The sequence below is a fragment of the Falco rusticolus genome, chromosome 16, assembly GCF_015220075.1.
Source record: "Falco rusticolus isolate bFalRus1 chromosome 16, bFalRus1.pri, whole genome shotgun sequence".
NCBI lineage: Eukaryota > Metazoa > Chordata > Aves > Falconiformes > Falconidae > Falco > Falco rusticolus.
Window position 1 is genome coordinate 5,969,958 of NC_051202.1, and position 24,252 is coordinate 5,994,209.

The following is a 24,252-nucleotide window of genomic DNA, read 5'->3' on the forward strand; positions in this document are numbered from 1 at the left end:
GGGGGAAAAAAAGAGGGGGGGGGGGAAAGGAGCAGATTAATGCGTAAAATAAAAAAAATAGAAAAAAAAAGAAAGGATTAATGCATAAAATAGCAGCTTTCCACCTTTCTCTGCATTTGACTGCCGATAAATCCATGGGGCTGACAGTTTTGTATCGTATCCCGAGATTCATGGCCGGGGGCTCCAGCGTGAAACACCCGTCCAGCTTTTCCCGCGGGCACCAGGCGCTTCCCCAGATATTTATGGCACCCAAGTGCATTTGTTTCCCCCCAGATAAATATACCACTATTGGCAACAGCTGTCTCTCATTTTTATCATTTTTTTTTTTATTTTTTTTTTTTACACAACATTTGGCTCTAAGTCCTATTCTCCAAACAAATCAACACCCATAAGGCCTCGGCGAAAGGCTTGATTTTAGCAGGTTAGATGATATTTGGCAATTAAATTGGGCTCCGGACTGCCATCTTCTGGGAAATTATTCGTCCAGGAAGCTTGCACCCCACCAGAAATTGCCACGCGCTAGAGGTAGGCTCACTCCTGGCATGAACAATAGATGCCAAGCAGGGTTTTTTTTCCCAAAATAGCCATCTCTTTTTTTTTTAATTATTTTTTTTTAGCTTCTTACTGAGATGTCTAGACCATTATAGTGCTAAATTCTGCTTTTCTCCAGCTGCAGCTATTTCTGGTGGGGAGGTTTTCCCCTTGGTATTCCCCTCGAGGATGCGCATGCTTGCGTGCCTGCAGCTGCGAGCTGGGTTTTGACATCGGACACTGAAGATTTTAAGCTGGAGTTCACTCAGGAGCGGATAATTTGGCCTCCCACTAGTTTGCTGTTGGGGAAAACAGATGAAAAGCATCGTTTTAATCCCATAAATGCAATATCCTTCTCGCTGCAAGAGGTCTGTGTCATGCAAGGACGCGGGTCTACCTTCCCAATGCACAGGATTTTGGGTGTGCTCTCTTAATCCTCAATTCATGGGTCACCTGTAGTAGTGCAAAGTGAAAAAACCCAATTAATTTGTAATGCAAAATAATAAGAGTGGTTGATGCATGCAGACATCACTTGGCTTTCCGTTGCATCTCTGCACTTGGTACCTGGTGGTTCCTGTCAAGCCCGAAAATTTGTGGAGAAGACCAGAATGTTGTGAATCTTCTCCCAAACAACTGTGGACCTCGTGGAGGAGACCAAAATATTGTGAATTTTCCCCAAAAAAACAGTGGAGACCTATCTGAAGACCCCAAATGTGCCTTGTTTTTTCTTGAACTCATGGGTGTCCCCGTTCCTCTGCCCCACGCGAGCGCGTTTCATCCTGGGTGCCACCAGTTCACAGCAAAAGTGACGCTGGCGCAATTTTTTGGTAGATTCCCTCACAATATCGGAGGACTTTACACAACTTTTTGCATTTCTTCATGGGATGGAGCTGTGGCTCTTCTCCAGATGAGAAGCTGATGGGGAGCCCAACACATTGATGGGCATCGCAACAGGATGGGGTCATCTCTTACCAAAATGGGTCACTGCAGGGAGAAATGCACTTCTGGAGGCTCTCGGGCTTTTTTGCTAGGTGGCTTTGTGAGTTGGCTCAAAGTAGAGCTCAGAGCCTCACAAAGGACTCAGGACAGGTTTTTTTTTTGAGGATTTAATCAAGGTTATTGGCTTTTCTTCTGAAGCAACCACACAGCTGGAGTGAAATAATCAGAGAGGAGGTGTTTTGGGGTCAAGAGTTGCTTTTTTGGTTACATCTGCTAGTAGGTTTACCCTTGGAGACAGCATCCAGCCAAGAGCTCCTCAACAGTTTTATCCCTTCCTGGTGCCTCTCTTTTTTTCCCCATTTCCTGGCACCTGAAGATACAAAAAAAAAAAAAAAAAAAAAAAAAAAAATCTGTTCCCCCCTCAGATAACTATGAATTTATGGAAAGCAGAGCAAGAGAGGTTGAGGGTGGCACGTCTCAGACTGCCTCCTGGGTTCCAGGATGTCCATATGGGACGTGCAAAAGCAGAGTTTGGTCCCCAGTTCAGATCAAGTGAGGGTTTGAACCCTCTTTCCTCACTTCTGTGTATTCAGTCGCCACAGAGTTGGTCAGCTCAACGCCGGAGTCAACTGTGTTGGTCAACTCAACGTAGGAGTTAACTGTGTTGGTCAACCCAACAGTGGATATTCAATGTCCCTTTGGAATGAGCATGCTGTGCTTGAGGATGTGACTCCATGGTGGCCAAAAGCAGAGAGACACAATTTCTGGGTTTTTTTTTTAGTGTATATTTTCAGAAAACGGAAAGTTTTGCATTTATGACTTGTCTTCCTGCTTCCAAAAAAGGAGGAATAACTGGAAAGGGGATGGAAATCCTCTTTTAGGTGCTGTGGTTAGAGGCATGAGGAGCGGAAAGAAAATGCCCTGGATGCACCAAGGTTCCCAAGGGGGGAAATACAGTGAGGGTCGCCAGTGGCAGCCATCATCTTCAAGAGCTCTGCCCTGGTCTGGCTGCTCTCCAGTGGAAGATCTTCTGGCCCGTGACCCTCTTCTCTTCACCCCGATGCACTCCTTACCCCAAATCACAAATCTCACATAGTCCTCAAAATCACCTTGGGTTTCTTCCAGAAAGTGGAAGCACTTTCTTCCAGAAGTGGAGCACTGTGCCAGGGGGCTCATGCGAGAAATGTCAGCTCTCCTTTTTCCCCCCACCCCCCATTTTTTTTTTTCTTCTTTCTGCAAGATTTTTCCTGGGGGAGATCCCCCTTAATCCTATGGCATCTCTCCCGCCCGCAGGTTCTCGATGTGACTCCCACCCAGGATGCACCATGTCTCCCCGGCACCGGCTCTGACGATGATGGCCACCCAGACGGTGCCCCCTCCTCCCTACCAAGACACCCCGCAGGTGAGTGTCCCCCAGCACCCCTGAGCTCCTCCAGACCCCCTGTGACACCCAGCTCCTGCGTTAATTATCCTGCCTTCCAAAATAATGACCGTTACGAAGTATTTCACCCCAAAACGTTCTCTTCAGAGACTGGCAGAAATTTAAACCCTTCTTGACACCATCTCCAGGATTGAAGGGTCCAACAATTTGGGGTTTTTTCCTCTTCCTGGCTTATTTTGGGGTCATGGGGTCGTCTTGGAGAGGTGACACACCAGCGTGTTTGCAGCCAGTGGGTTAGTAAGATGGAAAGGGGAAACATCTGGCTGAACCCATCCTGGTTTAGCCATAGGAATGGCCTTTTGGTTTATTTTTACGGCGTTTTTTGGCAACCTGGTGGTGGAGAGGGGGAAGACTTGACCTCCAGTGTTGCTCTAAGGGGTTGAATAACTTTTCTGAGCATCTTTATGGAGTTAAGTTATTAAAAGAAGGGCTTGTCCAAGAGAAGCTCTACTGGAGCACCCCAGTGGGCTGGATGTGGGGTTGGGGTTGGATTTTGGAGGCAGTTCCATGCCTTGCAGACCATCCCGAGATTTTTCGGAGGGGCAAATTCACAAATTCCATCTTTCCTGGCTACAGTGACTGAATGGGGATGATTTGGATTGAGCACTGAACCGGCTCCGTGTTCAAAGCAGCTTTTTTGGGGGGTTCATATGGGAAATTTTGAGGGTTTCCCCCATTTGCTGGCTGCATAAGCACAAAAATCTCCCTTCCCAGGAAAAAAAAAAAAAATCAGCCTTGTTCTCTGCAAGCTAAAATAAATAAATCGACTTTAACACCACCCCCCCCCCAAGCCACCCGGGTCTCCTTTCCGCTCATCTCCTTCGGTGGGAAAAGGTCACTTCTCACAAATGACACCTCGGTGGGGTTTTTATGGCTCCTCCAACTTCTGTGTCATCATTTGCTCGCTTCACTGCTCTGCTCCGAGAAGGTGGGGGGTTTTTTTCCAATTTTTTTTTCCTTTTTTTTTTTTTTTCCTTCCCCCCCACCTTGAAATACGCCCCCTTTCTCGCTTACGCGGCGGGGAGCCGCAACGCCGTTTTAGTCCTAATGGGCAATTTAAGGGAATTCTGAAATAGCTGAGATTTTCTGCAGGCATCCTATGGAGACGTCCCCTCTACCTTCCCCATTCGTGGCCCTTACCTGCCCCTCACCGCAATACGTTCAATTCTGGGGACCCTCAGGAGCGGTTTTGGCCAAATCCTTCCTTTTTCCCTCTATCGAGGGGGTTGCTCAAGCATTTTTCCTGCGGTTTAGTGGGTTTGGAGAAAAAGCTGCAGCCAAGAGTTGCTTTTTTAAATTTTTTTCTTTGACTCAACGCTGTGACTGCTGTGAGCTTTTCACCGGGAAATTTGGGATTTCTAAGGGTTGGAACAGTAAATTGCACAAATTTCCTAAAGATGGGGGATTTTTCCTAGATGGGAGGGTGGGTGAGAAATAAAAAAAAATCATTTATCAGAGCTACAACCAGCTCTTCCTCCTCAAGCGGACTGTTTCGGTGAGAAAAGTACTAAAATAGGGGTTTGGAGGATTTTTGCATTAATATTTTACTGCAGAGGCTATGCAAGCTATCACCCTCACTGTCAGCATTTGGCTAAAAGGGAGCAGAAATGGTGGGAAAAGCAGCATTTTGGAGGAAAAAAAAAAGATCTAATAATCACCTGGTTCTGCTAAAGGGGGTAATAAGGAGCATCATTTATACCGAGCGTGATCACACTGGCCAGGCAACTCTACCTGTTGAAAATTAAAGAGTCTGCATAAAAATCTGCATGTTTTCCGTAATAAATTAAAAGAAAAAGCTAAGAGAAAGGCTTCAGCCATTTCATTGTTAGCAGAAAGAGCTTGCTTTAAAAATAGGTATGGAAAATGATGAAAGCAACTTTGCCTCCCCTAAAAGTGCTTTCTAGGCGGTTACATCATGGACAACTGAAAAAAATAATAATATTCATTTACTTGCTATATAACTATATTTTTTAAAAGTATTAAAAATGGGGTGGCGATGTTGACTTTTCAGAATTTTCCACACATAAAGGGATAAAAGCAGCTTTACCACCCCCACCCCAAAAAAAGTGCTTTTTAGGTGATTATATCAGGAACAACGATGGAAAAATATAAAAATACAAGTTTTTTTTTTAAAAAGGATAAAAAATATTTTTGAAGACAATCACAGATTAAAAATTGCCTGATGCCATTGATTTTTTCAGTAGGATCAATGAAAACCCCCAACTCCTGGTGTCCTGGGCACATTTTTGGGCTCAGACCCCCAGATTTCAGCACGGGTGATGGCCCAAGAGAAATTTCCCAGTGCAATGCTCAGGACCAGGGGAAATATCGCTGATTTAGGAGATTTTCTTGCCCTGAAGACCTCGTCCCTGTGGTCGCTCTCTAGAGTTGATGTATCTGGCCATAGCCTTCAAAAAAACCCGAAAGCAAGGGGGATTATCGCGTTTAAACCTGTGGGAAGCCCCCGCGGTGCCTGGTGAGCAGCCGCTCGCTCCAGCAAAGGATTTTCTTCCTAAAGAAGCAAAAATCCCAGAAATCCCGTCTGCAAAGGGACGGGGAGGTGATGCACATCACGGAGCGATGCGCGCCTCGAAAATCTTAGCTTCAACCGGGAGTCTTGCACAAAAGCATGGGGGGGGGGTTTGCCTTTTTTCCACCACCCCAATTTTATTTTTACCTTCTTTTTTCCTTTCCTTTAAAAAGATTTGAAACCATATTTTTAATCGTATTTTTTAACATTTTATTTTACATTTTTACATATTTTAACGTAATTATTTTGCATGGGTTTTAACCTTTTTAACTTTTTTTTAGCATACTCACTGTACCTGATTTTTTGTACATTTTTTCACCCCTTTTTGGTTGTTGGTTTTTTTTTTTTAATTTTATTATTTTTTCCCCATCTGCAAATAATTTTGGCCATTTTGGGTGGGGCAGGGAATAAATCCCCACCTGCATTTTTTTTCAACACCTGCAACTTTCATACCCAAATCCAGCCCCTTTCCCCCCAAATTCCCCCGTTTTCCACCTGCTGAGATGCTCGTGTTCCCGAGCCAGGATCCTGCTGCCTTTTTCCTCCTTTCCCATCCCCACCTGCTACCTGTAAAGCCATTTTTGGCTGCATTTTTGCCTTCCTCCCTGTCCAGCATCCCTATCTGAGCATCCTCTCACCTCTTTTTTTTCCGCTGACTTGAGCTTATTTATTTTTTTTTTTTTTGTATTTTCTTTAGTACAAGGTGAGGTAATGGCTTTGACGGAGCCGCAGAGGAGGCTTTTTTTTTCTTTTTCTTTTTTTTTAGGGGGTAATAGCCCAATTAGTTGCAGACTTGGCTTGAAACAGCCAACTTGGCAGGATTTCGGGGCAGGATGCGAAAAAGGCTTCAGCATCCTGGTAAATGACGTGACGAGGGGAAAAAATTAAAAAGGAAAAACGAGCGAGAATAAAAAGCCATTTCCCCCTTAAAAAAAGTAATTTTCACGGGAGATAACAGTGAGAAAAAAGGGGGAAAAGAGAAAGGGGATGGGGGGATATTCGATGGCATGGCTGGAGCATCCCAAAATCCACTTGCCTTTTGGGCTTAGAAAATAGGGGGGAAAAAGAGAAATCCAAACGGGAGACAGGAACGGGGAGGGAACCCCAAATTTTCGCTTATTTTATTTAGCAGCAGGGAAGGGAAAAGGGGTGGAAATCCTCTTCTAGGCTGGGAGAGTGAGAAATTAAATAGCACTGGGTGAATTTACAGGTGCCAGAGCCAAACTTTGGAGTTATGAACAATAAAGGAGATTAAAAAAAAAAATAAAGGCGCTGTATTGGCAGCAAAAGGTCAGGCAGGATATATTAAAGTCAAACATTTTAAAAGCAAAGGTGTCATGGGTTTGGCCCAGCTTGGCTTTATGCAGCTTTTAAGGGAAGCGAGAAATCTGCTTTTTTCGTGGCAAAAACCTGGGTATAAGGGTGGGTTTGGCTGGTGAAGACTGTGGGCATCCACATGTATAATATATACGTATTTTTATATATATGTATGTGTGTGTGTTTATATATACATACATATATATAATTTTTTGTTTATATATAAATGACCACAGAAAGGATTACAGAAGGATATTAAATAAATAAATAAATAGATAAAATATACTAAATAATATTTTATTTCTGTGTACATAAGCACAGAAGTAAATATATAAGTAGTTAGGCAAATAAATAAATCATATAAAAATACTTTCTTACTATATAAAGCCAGAAATAAATATATACGTATAAACCAAAAAAAATAATTAATATCTGTTTTTTTAATTATATATAGCTAAACAGAAATGAATGTATAAGTATATTATAAAATAAATAAATTACATTTAGCAAGAGCAGAGGCTTCCTTTCCCTACCCAGCTCAAGGGGGGGTATGTCAAAAATTTACCAGTGAAAACAGGCAAATGGTAATTTTTTTACACCATTTTGACACCAAAGCAGGTGAGACACCCACTTTGCGTTAATTTTCCACTGAGATTTTGGGATAAATGCACCACATTCAGGGGGTTGCTGATGCGTTTGAACCCCAATCGATCCAAATTCTCCCGGAATTTCTCTTTTTTTAACCCAATCTTTCAAAGGTAAAGCTACGTGTTGCACAGCAGATCTTGGACCTGTCTGCAGATAATTCAGATTTGAGTGCAATTAATTTTAAGTGGTGATTGCCCCCTACATAGATGCAGTCCTGTACACAGGGGGGTGGGGGTTTGGGGGTGATGCTGGAAGGATGCCCAGTGATTTGCACAGGCAGGGGCACGCGCGCGTTTCACATTGTAAATCCATATATATCTAACTAAATCACAACTTTTTGTAAAAAAAAAACCAAAACGTGAGTTAGTGGAATGATTTCTGACATAGCCGATGTGATTTGGCTCAGCGTTGGGATCTGGGGCAGCATCGGGGTTGAAGGTGGGTGATCAGGGCATAGGGGGGGGGAATAAAAAAAGGTTGGATTTTTTTTCTGGCTGGCTTCTCAGCGGGCAAAAATGACTCATTCCTGGGCTTGGCGAGTTGGAAGAGGCTCATGTAATTTTGGAAGGAAGTTTCAAATGCCTGTGTGTCTAGACAATAATACCTGCTTTGAAAAAAATCTTGGCGAGCAGCAGCGTTGCAGCTGATTTAATCTGGGGCTTCTGCAAAGCATCCCTTAATAAATTACCCCCCGCCTTTGCTTTGCTGCTGGTGCAATAAGCATGTTGGAATTTTTTCCTGTATTTTCCCCAAGTAAAAAAAAGTGGGAAAAACCTGCTGTTTCCAGGCTTAGAAAAAATTCAAATATATTTTTACTTCCCCCCAAACCATCCTGCTCAGAGCCCCACCACGGGGCTGCCTCCTCCTCAGTTTTAAAAACCCGACGCAAAGGCTGCACAACTCAGTGGAAAAGTGCGACAAACCCCAGCGTTGTTTTGTTTTCTTCCTTTTTTTATTCCCTCTCCTTTATTTTCTCCTTCCCCCCCTCAGATGACGGCCACAGCCCAGCAGCCCACCAAGGCACAGCCCGTGCATCTCGCTGCGCCGGCGGTGGCCACCAACCCCCCGGTACCCACCACGGCCGGCGACCCCCAGGCGCAGCTGGAGGCCGACAAGCGAGCCGTCTACAGGTGATGGATGCAGGCTACTGTCAGCATGCATTAATTAATTAATGCATTCATTAATGCATTATTTCGTTAATGCGTCAGTTATTGTAATGCCTTACTAATGCATCGATTCAGCGATGCGTTAACTAAATGCGTTGGTTAATGCATCGGATCATTGATGAAGTCATTATTATAATGCATTATTAATTCATTATTATTCTAATGCATTAATTAACATACAGGAACGGGATGATTAGCGGTTAGATCCTTTCTAGCAAGAAGAACTATCGGTAAGAACGGGGTGGAGCTCCTTCCTGGACCTGGTGTTGCAGCATCTCCCCAACTACAAAACAGTCGCTCCCCCAAACCCCAAAATTACCCTTTTTTTTTTTTTTTTTTTTTTTTTTTTCAAAACCATGTGATTTGGGGCCAAAAAAGAACCCAGAAGGAGTAAGTCATGTATTGACCTGGAATATGAAGTTCATGCATCCATACGGGGTGCGGGCAGCTGCAGGTGCAGGATAGATGAGCCCCTTCAGTCCCCTTTTTTTGATACTTTGGACATAATAATATATAATGTAATATATGCAGTAATGTTACTGTCTAATTGCAATAAGTAACATTATAATTATGTAAATAGTATAATTGTATAAGTGATCTGTAATTATATAAGTGATAAGTAATTATTTACAATATTATAATGTATACAGTAGTGATGTAAAACAGCAATGTATAATATTATAATATAATTAGGATTAAGGTTTAAGGTTAAGGATTAACCCCCTGTTAATGGCTAGGGCTGCGGGGGCTCGTGAACCAAAAAAACGCAGCTTGGAAATGAAGGAATTAAAATATTTTGACTCCAAATAATCAAATATTACGAGTTTGAAAGGTCTGGCAAGGCGGATGAAGGCATGGAATAAACCCGCCGGTTTCCCAGGAAATGCAAAGGATTATTCGCAGTGGGTCTCAAGACTTTTTTCCAATGGTGGAAATAATTTTCTCCAGGCAAAAAGGGTCATTCAAGAACACCACCACCCCCCCCTTTCCTTTGCACTGCGGTGAGGGGTTTGCAGCGTTCCTGGGATAACAGAAACCAAAAAGCCCTTTGGACTTTCCACAGCTTTTATTTGAAGGTCAAAAAAATGCCAGAAACACCTATTTGCAGCTATTTCCCACCCTGAAAAGTGGGGAAAAAATTGTTGGTTGGTCCGACGCGTGGACTTGGTTGCCCAAACCTGGATGCTTATTTTTGTGTCCCAGCCGAAACTATCTCCCAGATACATTTTTATCTCTAAACCCACACCAACGAGCCTTTTTTTGCTGTGTGCAAAATTGGAATATTCCCCTCTACAGCAGATAATATGGACTGTGTATGTCTCAGGGGTTTTTTTAGCCCCTCCACTAGAAACGATGGATATTTGTTAATTTTCAGTAGTTGCACCAAGGCAGAAGGCATCGGTTGTAAGCGTCAGTTGATGATCCAGGAGGGAAATCGCTGGGAAAACGCGATGGGAAATATGAAAAATGCTGGACGAGTCACCCCACTGGGTTTTATGCTCTAGTGGGAGGTTTATCATCCATTAAAAAAAAAGAGAAAAAGAGAAAAAAAAAATAATCCTCTCCCTCCCTGCCTGGCGTGAGAGCATCTTCGCAGGGGCTGCTCCAGCAGCATCCCTGGTTTTTCCCAGCTGATGGATTTTCCTGACTTTATGCAACAGCGGGGCTGGGACTTCCCGACGGATTTTGGACCAGTGAAGAAGATGCTCCTGCAGGAACTGACACTTAAACCCCCCAGCACCACAAACTGGATTTTTCCAAGTGGGAAATGGCTGAAATTTTTTTGCATTAAGTTTTGTTTGGTTTTGGTTTTTGGGATGATTTTATTTTTTTAGGGGGAAAGGGGTATACTGGAGCTGGGTAAAAAAAAAATCCATGTTGTGGCGTGCCCAGGATGCCACCAGCTCGCGGGCAGAGCCCTGCTGAAGGTGCGAAATTAGGCCATTAGAGGAATTCATTTCTCTTTATTAGCCCGTGTCGAATCCTTTTTATTAGTGGCTGCAAACGACCTCTCTCCTGCAGGAAAATGTCAGGGCCGGTTCAGCCCTTTTATTAGGAGGATTCCCTGAAAAAAAAAAAAATAAAAGGAGGGGGGGGGGGGGGATTTTGCAAAACCGTATTGGGCAAAAGCAGATTTTTCCACCCCAAAACCCTTCCTTGTGCTGTAGGGGTGATTCTCTACCTCTGTAACACCTGCAGTGTGGAAAATCCTCTTGTTTATCCTGGATATCTATCTTTCCCCCCCCCCCCCCCCAAATGTCAGAGCAAGGATGGGATTCAGCTCTCAATTTTCACATCACGACCTCCACCTACAAACCCCCGTGGTGGCCCGTCCCTTCCTCTGCCTGCCATGGCCACAGGAAGGCTGGCGATGGAGAAAACTGCGATGATTTTTTGCATGCAAGAAGTTAAAAAAAAAAAAAAAAAAAAAGATTGCAACACCAATCCAGCTGGTGGCAGAAACCCCGCTTGCACCGCTCCTGGACACTGCGCTGGGCTGGGGGCTCAGTGCTCTCCCTTAACACACCCCTGCGGGTTTTCCGCCTCCCCCTTGTTTTGTTTTATGTTATTAGTTGTTTTTATGTTAGTTGATTGCATTTTGGTTTGGGTTTTGGGGTTTTTTTGTTTGTTTTATTATATTTTATTCTTTATTTTATTTTCATTTCTTTTTTATTTGCTTTGATTGGATCGGTTTAGTTTTATTATTTTATTTTAGGTTATTATGTTATTTTAGTTAATTATTTTATTTTGGATTATTTTAGTTCATATTTTTTTTCCAACTGAAAATGTGCCATGTGCCCCCCCCTTCTCCCCCCAGCACTCCCAGACACTGGGGGTCGATAGCAGCGCTGCCCCAATTATTAACACCGACGAGTGCGGGGCGATGCTGGCAGCGCCTTTAATCCCCCCTTGGTTGATGCAACCCCCTCAAAGCAAAGGGGCTACAAATTGCTCAGAGGATGCAATATCCCCCCCCCCCCCAAAAAAAAAACCCAAACAGCCAACCCCCCCTTCCCCAGCCCATCCTTGGGGTAATTCCGTGCCTTTGCTCCTAATTGATGGAGCGGCTCTGGAAATGGCAGCGGGCACCTGCCACTGAGCTGCCGGTTGATAAGCCCCAATAATTCTGCCCGCTGCCTGGAATTTGCCTTTCATATCCCTCAGCTAAGCCCCGGCGGGGCTGCCGAAATTATGAAATTATTCCCCCCGCCCCCCACCTCCCCGTTCTCTGCTCCAGCCTCAGCGAATCTTGCATTAAACCGGGATCAGGACAGATTAAACTATAATATGCTGCAGTATTAGCGGCTGCAAATGAAGACTTAGCCGAGGGGTTTAACCCCTTCGCCTGGCTCCGGCTTAGAAAAGACTGGCGGGAAGTGGTTCGTAATCATCTTTTGGACCATCTTTTGGAGATAAAACGGTGGAGCAAATCCCATTGCGCTGGGATAATGGGGGTGCTGGGGGGGACCATCCCTGGAGCAGAATTTTGCATGCCTCCCCTGAAAGACTCCATAAATTCTTTTTTTTTTTTAAATTTGCACAGCTGGAGAGGCTCAGTGAGGGTTGCAGTGCCTCGTGGCCTTCATCCCCTTCTTCTCCACGTGCTTTGGTGTTGTGTGTATATTGGCATTTTATATTGCATCAATTTAGCATCATCAGAGCAAATTGTGGATTTGCAAGAATCACGAGCCTGTTTTTGAATCCGTAGAGTGAACTGTGGATTTGCAAGAATTGCAAATCTTTGTTTTCCAAGAATCATCCTGTGTAAGAAAGAAGTGGGGTTTGACCCGTCTTCATGGACAGACATGGATGTGCTTGATGGGACCTCTCAGTGGAGGAGAAACCCACAGCAAGATCCGTCCATAGGATGCTGCGGGCACGCAGAAATACCAGCTCACCTCCTTCTGGCATCTCCAACCAAGAGAGATGAGTGGGTGCTGGAGTCGATCCCCAACATGCAAAGCCACCAGGATAGCAGATGCCTCCAAGACAGCCGCCCCAAAGCCCATGGCAAAACATTTGGGAATGCCGGCTTTGGTGCAAGGGTGGAAAGCACCAAGATGTTGGGAGAGGTCATTGCCTGGGGGAGAAGATGGTGAATTTTGCAATTTTTAACCTTTTTTTGTTGTTGGGGAAGGTCTGGAGGGAGCGCTTCCAGCATTGGCTTGGAAGTGAGGTTTGCACCACCAGGCTCTTGCAAGCTGGGAGGGAATGGATGGATGGTGTGGGGTGGAAATGGACATGGGACCTAAACCAGTGTGCGTGATGGGGGGTCTCCTTTGTCCTCTGCAGACACCCGCTGTTCCCGCTGCTGACTCTGCTCTTTGAGAAGTGCGAGCAGGCGACGCAGGGCTCTGAGTGCATCACCTCGGCCAGCTTTGACGTCGACATAGAGAACTTTGTTCACCAGCAGGAGCAGGAGCACAAGCCCTTCTTCAGCGATGACCCTGAGCTGGACAACCTGGTAGAGGCAGCTGGGGCTTGGCAGATGGTTTTTGGGGGACAGGGAGAAGGTAGGGGGTGAGGAACAAACTATGAAGATCTACCACCCTGGGCAACCTCTTTGGGCTCCATTTGTAGTGTTGGCCATCTTGGCAATGTTCTCTGTAGACCTTGTGAGACCTTCTCTGGGACCTTTTCCATAGATCCCCTGGGAGAACAGACCCCTGCCCATTTTTTTGCTTCGTTTCCCACACAAATGCCCTGGGGTCAGCGTGTTTGCTGGAAGCAGTGGAGCCCAGTGGCTGGTTTGTGCACCAGAACTTGCAGTCTCTGCAGGAATTACTGCTCTTCGGTGCAACATGCAATAGCATCTGTGTCCTTGGCTGGCACCATCTTGTTCCAAGTGTGATGGCCAGCTCTTGTCCTAGAAACAAGACAAAATAAGAGCTTTTTCCAAAAACGGTGATGCATAGCAATGATTTAGGACACTTTGGATTGTTTTTGGTGGCTTCCCTGTCATAGAAACCCAAGTTTCCTACTGTACCCATTGCTGCTGCAAGGTGCTTGGGATGGAGCTTTTCTCTTGTGGGGACCTCAGGAAACATCCCCAAATCCCATTATTTTGTCCAGAAAGACTCCACAGGTGGTCTCCATGGCAAACATGTGGGTAGACAGGTCATTGGCACCATCCTGGCATGCCCACAAAGCAAATCTTTAGGGTCAAAAGAAGTAATTGGCAATTTTGCCCACCTCTGATGATGCAAAGTGCAAAACACCTTCCCCACTGGTTGGCATGTCCCCTGGGATGTGTAGCAGAGGGATTTCCATCCCAGAAATGAAGCAGCACCAGGCAGTTCACAGGCAGCTTTCTCCAAGTATGACAGATCTCAAGGTGGTCACGTTCGATGACCTATCACGAAGGGAAGAAGCACAAGCAATGCACGTCCACGTGCAAAAGCTACCGCTTCCCTAGAAAAGCAAGAGACAGTTTCAAGATGGAGTAAAATCCTGCGGGTTTTTTGTGCCTGATATCAGCTCGTGGAAGAGAGTTTCGCAACATCTCTAAATCAAGAGTGGCTTGGCAGTCTGTGGAGAGCCCTGCAAAAAAAATTCCAGGCTGTGCAAAGCCCTGTTTGGAGATTTCTAAACCCGTTTTGCAGTGTAGCCAGAAACAGCCATCGCTCCGGGATGAGCAACCACGAAAAGCAATGTTTTGGGTTATTTCAGTTTGGGGACTGAACATGCATCCAATGTTGAGGTGCACCAAAAAAAAACCCCATCGCATTAAATTACCTAAAAATGGGCGCAGTGATGTAGCAAGAAGAGAGAGATGGAACCAGCCGAAGCTGGTTTATTTAAAAATAAAAAGATATAAAATTTTGAGGGAGGAGAACCTATCCCTACATGTATCAAGGTGAAACATCTCCAGGAAATGGTCAGTGTAGGACGTGTGTCCACAGAGGCTATTTTAAACTCAGTTTTTTGTTGGTTTCTTAAAAAAACCCACACCAATAATGTTTTAGGGGCATGTTTTGGAGCAACTTGTGCTGCCAAGGTGAGATTTGACCACGGGCAGTTGTATTGACCCCATGTATGACCTTGCAGCACTGGATATATTCATCTTCATACATATATCTATGTGTGTGTGTGTATTTTTGCCCTATTTCTAAGACATATCTGCATGTATATATTCCATCCAATTCCCAGACCTTCTCCAAAAGCCATCCAAATCACTCGATGTGGTTGGTTTCCATCAAGACAGAGGAGATGGTTAACGTGATGATGAAGGAGGACTCTTCCTATTGGTGGGAAGCGCCAACCAGAGGGAATTTTGGATGAAAAACTCTTGCAGTGCTCAAAACTCAGCACTTATTTCAACCTGTTCCCGAGCTGACACTTTTTCCCTGTTGACATTGTCCCTTTTTTTTTTTTTTTTTTATTATTTTTTTGCATGTTTTCTTTTTGTAACGCCGTCAGTTCCCTGGAAATCAGTGATGGCAAAGCAGGGATGAAAAGGCCAGCGGCATTAGCTATCATTAGAATAAGAGTCATGTATTCCTCACCGCCGAGATGCACATAATTAGAAATTAGAAAAAGGTCAGATCTCACCATTATCAACTCAATCAGCTGCCGAGTGCCACACAGTCAATTAATTCAGCATCTGTATTTTTTACAACCCCGCGCACGTACGCCGTCCGACTGTAACTCTTTATCCGGACAGATATACGACGCAGCGGAGCAGGGACATAAAATGAGACCCTAAGCAAATGAGCTGAGATAATTGAGAGATTTATTTTTTATACATATATGTGTCAGGTCTTCTTGCCTTTGCCCTTGAATATTGACTTTCATGGCCGTTGAGCCCTGGGAGGATGCGGAGAGCCAGGGCGCGATGCCTCTACCTTGCACTTTGCCTGTGCCAACTGGGAAGGAGGACAAGAAAGTGGGGAAAAAAAGCCCAAAAAGGCCAAAAAAATTTTTTTCAAAAGGATTTTTCCAGCCACAACCCCTCATCGCCGTCGTTTGCCAACCAAAAATTCACTTTCTCTGTCGTGGAGCCACCACCTGAGTTTGGCCCTGGATTTTTCGGGATGCTTCCCAACCGTGACGACTCGCAGTTTGTAAAGATGACCACTAAAATTTGCAAGTTAAAAACACCCTTTGAAATGCAAAGACGCTTTGTTACATAAAACCAGATTTATTGCCCCAGAGTGAATAGCTGAAATTTTATATATTATGCAAGATTTCAAACAGCGGCTGTAAAACTTAAGGTTTCAGCTTGGCGAGAGGAATGTTTTATGTGTAAATTTTTTAACGTTTATGGGGTACGTTTTAATGAGGCCCAGGCTTTGCACTGGCAACAGCTCACGGCAGAGCTGCAGCCCTGTAATCTTGTTAGAAGAAGTGGTCTCCAGAGAATAACCAAACACTTCTCGACATCCAGGGCTTTGGCTCGGAATTTTTTTTTGGGCACGGGGAGCAATTCCCTTGAAGGCGATGGGGAATTTTGTGATTTTTTTACCTCTTGGTGTTTCAGAGGAATGATTGATGGGGAGGGAAAAGAAATGCAGAGGTGCAGAGGGATGGGTTCTGGGATGGGGTTGGGGCAAGAATATTGATTTTTTTTGGCTTTTGTTGGTGTGTTGAGCAAGGAAATGCATTGAATTCTACCGCAGGGATCGTTTCCAGGTTAGATTTTGGGTAAGAATATTGATTTTTGGGTGGTTTTTTTTCGGATGAGTCGAGGAAAAAGAGTATTTTAACTTTGCCATTGTGTGCTCTTGCACAGATGGTGAAGGCGATCCAGGTGCTGCGCATCCACCTTCTGGAGCTGGAGAAGGTCAACGAGTTGTGCAAGGACTTTTGCAACCGCTACATCACCTGCCTCAAAACCAAGATGCACAGTGACAACCTACTCAGGAACGACCTGGGGGGGCCCTACTCCCCCAACCCCTCCTCCATTAGCCTCCACCCCCAGGTAACACCTTAAAAATGCCTTAAAACTCACCACTGTTGCATGTTGGCCAATGGATGAGTTGGGTCAACAAGGCTTGAGGGTCTGTAACTCTTGTGGAAATTCATCAAAAGCCTCCCCAGTTGAGGAAAATAACTTTAAAACAACCTGTATCTTGTTCGTGCGGTGCAGTAAGTGGTGCTGCAACAATCGTTTGGCTTTTTTTAAAATTTTTTTTCATGGGTTTGGCAGAGCTACAGCCCCAATGTTTTGTGTCTCTCCAAAAGGGAGAGGTGAGGAATTCTCCCAAAGTCTTACGTTGCAGCAGTGAAATGTGGGGGGGAGGAATTTCAGAAGCCATGCAAGTGCGTGGGAAAATGGGCAGGAAATTTGCATTTTTTTCATGAAAAAAATACTATTTGTTGGCAGGAGGGACAGAAACACCGTGATTTTCTTTACTACTTCCTCTCTCCCCGTTCTTTTCTTCATTTCAAAGCGGCTCAACAGATTTTTGGGTCTCGGATAACCCTTTTTGGCTTCACAGCACCTTTTTTTGCCCTGACACATCTTGCAGTTCTTCCCCAGCATGATCGACATTCCCACCTTGGTTTATTTTTTTTTCATGATTTGGATTTTAGCTAGGAGAAGACGACATTTGGTGCCTCAAGCATAGTGGGAAAGTACAAGGAGATGCCCAAGAATTGTAGAAATACCAGCTGGAGTGGCCAACCCAAGCTGCATCTTGGTGGCTTTTGGGGCAGATTTAATAATATTTGGGAAAAAAGTTGCCCATGGGTTGGAGTTTTCCTGTGCATTTACAGTGCAGGGAATAAATGTTGGCTGGTTGCATCCCAGAAAACTTCCTTGATGCAATATTGTGTGTCCCTTGGGGATTTCTCTCTCTCTCAGATGCTCTGGTTTTTTGGTGGGGGGAAATGAAATTTGGGGTTGCACGATCCCACCAGAAATAACTCCAGCCAACCTGAAATAACCCAAGGAGCTCTTGGGGTTCCCTCGCAAAAGGATGCAGGTGGTGGTGGCTTTTTAGGGCTATTCAGGGCAGTTTTAGAGTGGTGGAAGGGAAAAGAATTGTCATTTTTGGCAGCTTGGCTCCAAGTGTTGCAGAGTTTGAAGCTCCCAACATGATGCTTGTGGCATAGGGAGGGAAAAGCCACCCCCCCCAAGTTTTATTTCTTGTTTGGGTTTCCTGAAAGCACCAAACCACTTAATAATTGATCTAAAACCCCCCATCCTCTCTCTATTTTCTAATAATCTCTAGAAATGGACTTATTATCCCTTCGCTGCTTTATGGTAGCATTCCTTATGATCAAAATTAGCAAGACACTTGCATAAAAGAGAACAATAATTGCTCAACGAGCATCTCGTTTGTAATTTATTAGTTTCTATTATTGTGCGTCACCATGGCAACAGCTCGCATCCCGGGTGATGAGAGAGATGTTAGATATGAGCCGACGAAGCTCCCGGTCCCAGCAAATGGAGATGCATGGTTTTTATCAGTAATTTTCATGAAAATAATAAGTGAGGGAGTTAATGAGATGGAAAGCCGTCCTGTGGCTATTGTGATTTTTTTCCCCCTCTTTTCCTTTTTTTTTTTTTTTTTTTTTTTTTTTTAAAGTGTTGATCTAATTAGAATGCATCGGTCAGGAAAAGTAATGAGGATTTAGTGCCTCACAAAGAGGTGGGGATCGTATCAGAAAATTAGCACAAGTCTTTGGAAAATAATCAAGCCCATGGAGAGGCTCCGAGTGCCTCTGATTCCTGCAAACCCGGAGCTGCCGATGTTTCCCTTCCGGGCAAGACTTGAAAGTTGAATAATTCAAGTGAGGATTTGGAGGCAGTTGCTACATGAATGGGAACGTGCCCAGGAAAGACCCAACTGGAGGGGAAACGCTTCCTCGACAACGAGGGGATTTCAGCAGGCAATGGGAGCCAAACTGCTCATGGTGATAGACCAGGAGCCACCATCTCATCTGGCCTTTGGATGCCAATGACACACCAGGGACGACACAATGTCAAATTTTTGTCTAATTATCCAACTAAGCAATGTCAAGTGCCCGAGTGCTTCAACTTACTGAGTATACTTGAGTTTTTCATGGATGAAGCTTGAAAAAAAAAAGGGTGGAAATACTCTGTATCCATCAGCTTGAGTTTTAAGGGCTGGTGATGCTCTGGAGAACTGAAGAATCACGGGATCGCTGTTTAAAAACTGGCAAGTGGGAAGATTTTGCTGATTATTGTCCTGTTAAACTCATGCTGAGAGCAGGTAAAACAGCAAAGGAGCCACTAATTTCAGATTTTATTTTTTTTTATATCTACGTCATGGAAATGTGATTAATACCAGTGAACAAGATTTCTCAGAAAATAGGTTTTCTCAGGGTATGAGAGGGGAGTCAATCGTTTTGCAAGGAGATACACCAGCTTGGTCATGCAAGTAAAATATTTATTTTTTTTGCCAAATATTTCCCCGTGGGACAGCCTACTCAAAAAATTATGGATACACAATAACAAGGACGTCGACCAAAACAGAGAAAACAATGCCTGGACCTGTCAAAATATCACTGTGGGAGAAGCGTGGTTGGATTTCCCTGTTGTTTCTAAAAAGGATGGCCTGTGGCTTGGCGTTATTTGTGCCTTGTAAGATGAGAAATGCAAGAATTTCTGGAAATGCAAAAATGCCTGGAGGTGATGGAAAGATGAGAGAGCACCCAAACAGATGTTTTGACTGTTGCTGAAATCTTCCCACGTCGCTAAGTCTAGAGATGACTCCTGGTGTTGGCCAAGTTTGGGTGAAATGTTGGGTTTTATCCTGTGCGATGAGCCGGTCCCGAACCTTCATTGCCTCGTTGACATCTTTCTGCCCCGCTTTCTCCATCGCTTTCTCATTTTGGGTTTCGTCTGGTTTTGTGGAGAAGTTTTAGCCTCTTTGGCCAGCTCATCCACTGAGCGATTCCCCTTCTTCCATTTTTCTTGGTGTTTTTTCACTTGGCTTCATTCCTCTCCCTTGAGTCCTCGTTGGACCCTTGTTAACTCCCTTTAATGAATATTTTCCAGTTTTTTCAGGCAGGGATGGGAGAGTGGCAGTGCTTGTTGCATGGCGGGGGAAGCCAATTTAAACCAGTGTTTAAAGTGGATCAGTTCAACTTTCCCTTGACATCAACGTGGTCCTCACTGCTCTCTGGTTGACTTGCAAGACAAAGCCCATTGCAAAGCCGGTCACACTGGGAACCACAGCACTGCCAGGGACCTTTAAATTGGATTAAATCTTGCATTTTTCAGCTCTCATTTCAAGGGAGAACTGCAGCAGATGGGCAGTGGGCATTTTCAAACTGAGCGTTTTCAGGACAGAGTTTCATCTTCTTGAATTCCTTCAGTCTTGCTGGTGGTTGGAAACTCATGGTTGGGTTGGCCTGACTTGATGCAGTACTGGTCTGTGTAGATTTTAATGTGTCCAAGTTTGCCCTGGGGACAAGCTTGCACTTCTCTGTTACTGAAAGCCAACTTTTTTCTTATCTCCATCCATCCACCCACCCCCGAAGGAGCCTTTTGATTCTTCTCACATGAGTTTGAGTTTGGCCAGCTCTTCCTCGGCCACCTAACGCGTTTCCTTTTTCTCCAGCTAACCCTCATTTTCCCCAGCTTTACTTGAGCGCAAAGAAATTTCACCAAGTTAGGATGAGATGGAAATTTTTGTGCCTGTATGCCACTCAAAAATAAATTGCTGTTTCATAAAACCCAAGGGGACGAACATCAGCTGGATTAGCGGCTGAATTTTAGCACTTATTTACACTTGGGCACATGGTCTTTGACACTTGCTTTATTGTAAGAAGGGTTTTGTTGTGCAACACAATATGTACCAGGTCTGGTCTTTTTCTTCATTAAAGTGACTTTTAATTCAGAGAAATCGCCTTTTGCCATAGAGCTGTGGGAGGTCAGTGCTGAGATGTGGATCTGCAGAGACACCTAGTGATGCAGTTTTTTACACTCAGGTTTCAGAATTGCCAGAAACATTTCGATTTCTTTGAAGTCCTAAAATATAAAATATTTTCCACTGCAGCAAAATCACGAGCGTAATATAATTTGGCTGACATTTGCGATCCAAGGCAATTAGTATGTAAAATATATTTTTAAAATCTTCTTGGAGACACCTATATTTATTTTAAGGCAGAACCATCACGTCCATTGGGTACCCTTGGTTTCACAGTGCTGTTGCCGAAGCAGCAGCAATTTCTTTCATATTTTTTTCTAATAATTACTAATAATCTGGCTTTTTGGACACCACTTAACTGGTGTTTCAGGACAGTTTTCCTCTAATTTCCAAAAAAATGTGGATTTTGCCACCAAAAAATGCTGTTGAAAATGGCTTTGACTGGTATATATTGGGGAAACGGCAGTTTCTTGTCCCATATTCCAATACCCCACATTCCTTCTTCCCAATGCACTTCCAAAAGTGGTCTCCTGGATGCCCTTCTTTTGGAGGAATCATGGAAAAACAAGGCAGGAGAGAGAAGCTGGAGGTCTTCAGGCTGGTCCAAATCTCTGGTTGCCCCTGGCTGTATCTGGCTGCTTTTTGAGGTTCTCCAAGGACCACGTTTGGGTTTATATGAATATTTCCACCGTGTTTGTTAGCCAGATGTTTAGCAAAAGCCAAGTCCAAGTGCATGCAAAAGCAACTTGATTTTTTTGCTTTCTGTCTGCTAAGAAATCCTCATTTTTCAAAATGAAAACCATTTCCCCCAAAAGGCTGGAGATAGGGAAGGGATATAAAAAAAAAAAAGTATGAGTATTTTACAGTCATATTCACTTTTTTTTTTAACGTAGCTATGAAAAGAAATGTCTGGGAGGCGAAGCAAAAATTCACAGCAATTATAGCAAAATTTCCAGATAAATAATATTCAGATCACCAGTGGAGAGGACAAAAATAACACGTGGCAGAGGCGTCAGCTGCAACGTTTTGTGCTCAGCATCGCGGGTGGGAAAAATTCAACGAGGAATTTTAATAGCAAAAGCACGCAGGGAAATCAGAGTTTATTCAGAACCAGGCACAGGCAAATCGGTGGTGGCTGATAGTTAAAAAAAAAAAAAAAAGGAAAAGGAAAAAAAAAAAAGACCAAAAATTACATTTGCCCCCCCCAGCAATGAGAAATGCATTGATATGGACACAAGGGTTCCCTGACTCCCCGCTGAACAATGCATCCACGTCATCTCTTGATATATAAATGATTGATTTCTATGTTCAAATTACTCTCTCTGTAGTTTTATTGCAAGGAAAAGAGGAGCTATGGCTTTCTCCACCCTGACCCCCTTGCAGGGTCACCCTTTCCAGTGTTGTTGCATGGTGATAGTCCACAGAAATTCTCTTTTCTTAAACCAAGTAAGAGCTTTTTTGAGGAAATGCATCAAAATTAAGAGAAATCTAATTGAGAGGTGAAAAAAGCCCCTTGTTGACATTTTGTTCAACAGTTGAGAACCAGCTGGATACCAGGGAAGTGACGCAGAATGGGAAGATGGAGAGAAAAGGGGGGAAAATATTTTTTATTGCAAGAAACAAGTGCAGGTTTATTTCCATTACAGCTGGGCGAATTAGAGATGCATCGTTATCTTGGGCTTATTTTGAAATGACAATTTTATAAATATTATTTGCAAAATCCTGCCCATCTGGGAGGTTGCGGTACATCGCCCTGTATTCCCCCATATCCTCAGTTGTGGCACCCTTCCCTTCCCAAAATGTTGCATTAATACTCAAATAATCCTTCAATCTGAGCTTTTTCCAATTCCAATTGCGTGCAAGAGCTGCTTCGGAGCCGGGGGTGATAATAAGATTACAGCTTTTGGCTAAAAAAGTGCCCAGTTTTGCAAGAAGTTAGCATCAAACTGCAAGGAATGATATCAAATGGGGTGATATTATTATTAATTTCATCATTTTACTATTATTCTAGTAAGACGAAACCGTGGTGCTTGCTGTGGCTTTTAGCAAATGCTGCATCATCCAGTTCCAGTAGAAGCACCAAAAAAATAGAAATTTATGGAAAGAAGAAGAAGACTGAAGAAATTCTGTCTTGTCTGTTGTGCTCTTTTTCCCCCACCTTTTTTCCTGATGGGAAATAGTGGCTGCACAGAGAGGATGAGTTTGGGGAAGATGCTAAGTGGGAACTTTGCAAAGCGCAAATCCTTATTTTTCCATCTTTTATTTTTTTTGCCATTGTGATGAACTGAAAAATCCCTTTTTCTGCATTTTTGCCTGTTGAACCACCTAGGGGGAAAAAAAAGGGTGAATTTATCGGAGGGGGAAAATCACACCCTTGCACGTCCCCTCTGCGTGCGAAATTTCAAGGGGGTAATTTTTTTATTTTTTTTTTCTCTCAGGAGATGCTGCAGAGCTCCCCCGCGGCGCTGCCGCCCGCCTCCAACCCACCGCCGGGCATCGTCGTGCCGGCGGCCGCGCTGCCACCAGGCAACTTGGCCATGAGCGCCAGCAGCGGCTCGCCCGCCGTGCCAGGTAGGGACCGCAGCGGGGCCGGCGCAGGAGCGGTGTGGGAATCGGGGGGGGGGGGGAGGTTGCCACCCCCCATGAGCATCTTTTTCCATAGGTGGAGCCTTGTACCAGCCCGTGACCATGGTCACGTCGCAAGGGCAGGTCCTCGCCCAAGCCATCGCCCCCGGCGCCCTACAGATCCCCAATGCCCAGGTGAGACCGTCCCGCCTCACGCTGCCGTTTGTCGCGATGTTTTGCGCGGCTGCAGCCAGCAAAACCTGTCATTTCGCCATAAATTCAACCCTTGGAGTATCCTAAATTTTTAATTAGCAAGAAAAGTTGATTAAATCCATCTGCCAGGTGCCTTTGGGGTACCTAGCGAATTATAGCAACAACCTAAGAAATTGCAGCAATGCTTGTATTATCGATATCTTACGTGGTATTATAATATATACATTATACACAGCGTATAATTATTGTATTATATTATTTATAGTATATTATACCATAATGTATTATATTATGCCATATTACATTCTATTCTGTTCTGTTCTATTCCATTCCATTCCATTCCATTCCATTCTATTCTATTCTATTCTATTCTATTCTATTCTGTTCTATTCTTATTCTATTCTATGCTATTCTAATTCTATTCTAATTCTAATTCTAATTCTAATTCTAATTCTAATTCTAATTCTAATTCTATTCTTATTCAATTCTATTCTAATTCTAATTCTATTCTAATTCTAATTCTATTCTATTCTAACTCTAATTCCATTCTATTCTAATTCTAATTCTATTCTATTCTAACTCTAATTCCATTCTATTCTAATTCTATTCCAATGCTATTCTAATTCTATTCTATATATTATTGCTGTTATATTATGGGTCTGGGATCACTGGCGTTCCCGGTCCAGTATAGCAATCACAGTGCTCAGGGGAAAGGCTCATTTTTTTTCATTGCTTTATGGATTTTGGGGTATTTTTTAGCCTTTTGCTCCTTTTTTCATTCCTTTATTTTGTCATTGCAGTTGACTATGAGGGGTTTCCCTGCGTGGCTGCATTTTTGCAATAAGGAGACAATTTGGGGTAGAAATGGATTTATAAGCACAACTTGCTACCCCTGTTGAGTGCGTTGCCTGTGGTCTCTTACAAACCCCCATTTGCCCAGAATTTGGGCAAAAAAACACTGATTTCTGCTTACGCTGCATATCAGCAAAAATCCTCCCATGCAAATTTTTTTCTGAAATGCCCCAATTTAATTGCAGAAGCATCTTAAACAAAACAAAA

At 43.8% G+C, this 24,252-nt stretch overlaps 1 protein-coding gene across 1 annotated transcript in view; it reads left to right on the top strand.

Annotated features, from left to right (window-relative positions):
* PKNOX2 (PBX/knotted 1 homeobox 2) overlaps positions 1 to 24,252 on the top strand; it is an 89,096-nt gene that overhangs the window by 59,979 nt on the left and 4,865 nt on the right. The window contains exons 4-9 of the mRNA XM_037409983.1: positions 2,764 to 2,872; positions 8,397 to 8,536; positions 12,866 to 13,037; positions 16,305 to 16,493; positions 22,854 to 22,986; positions 23,078 to 23,175. Of these exons, the coding sequence (XP_037265880.1) occupies positions 2,789 to 2,872; positions 8,397 to 8,536; positions 12,866 to 13,037; positions 16,305 to 16,493; positions 22,854 to 22,986; positions 23,078 to 23,175 (816 nt within the window). The 5' untranslated portion in view covers positions 2,764 to 2,788. The remainder of the gene's footprint in view (positions 1 to 2,763; positions 2,873 to 8,396; positions 8,537 to 12,865; positions 13,038 to 16,304; positions 16,494 to 22,853; positions 22,987 to 23,077; positions 23,176 to 24,252) is intronic.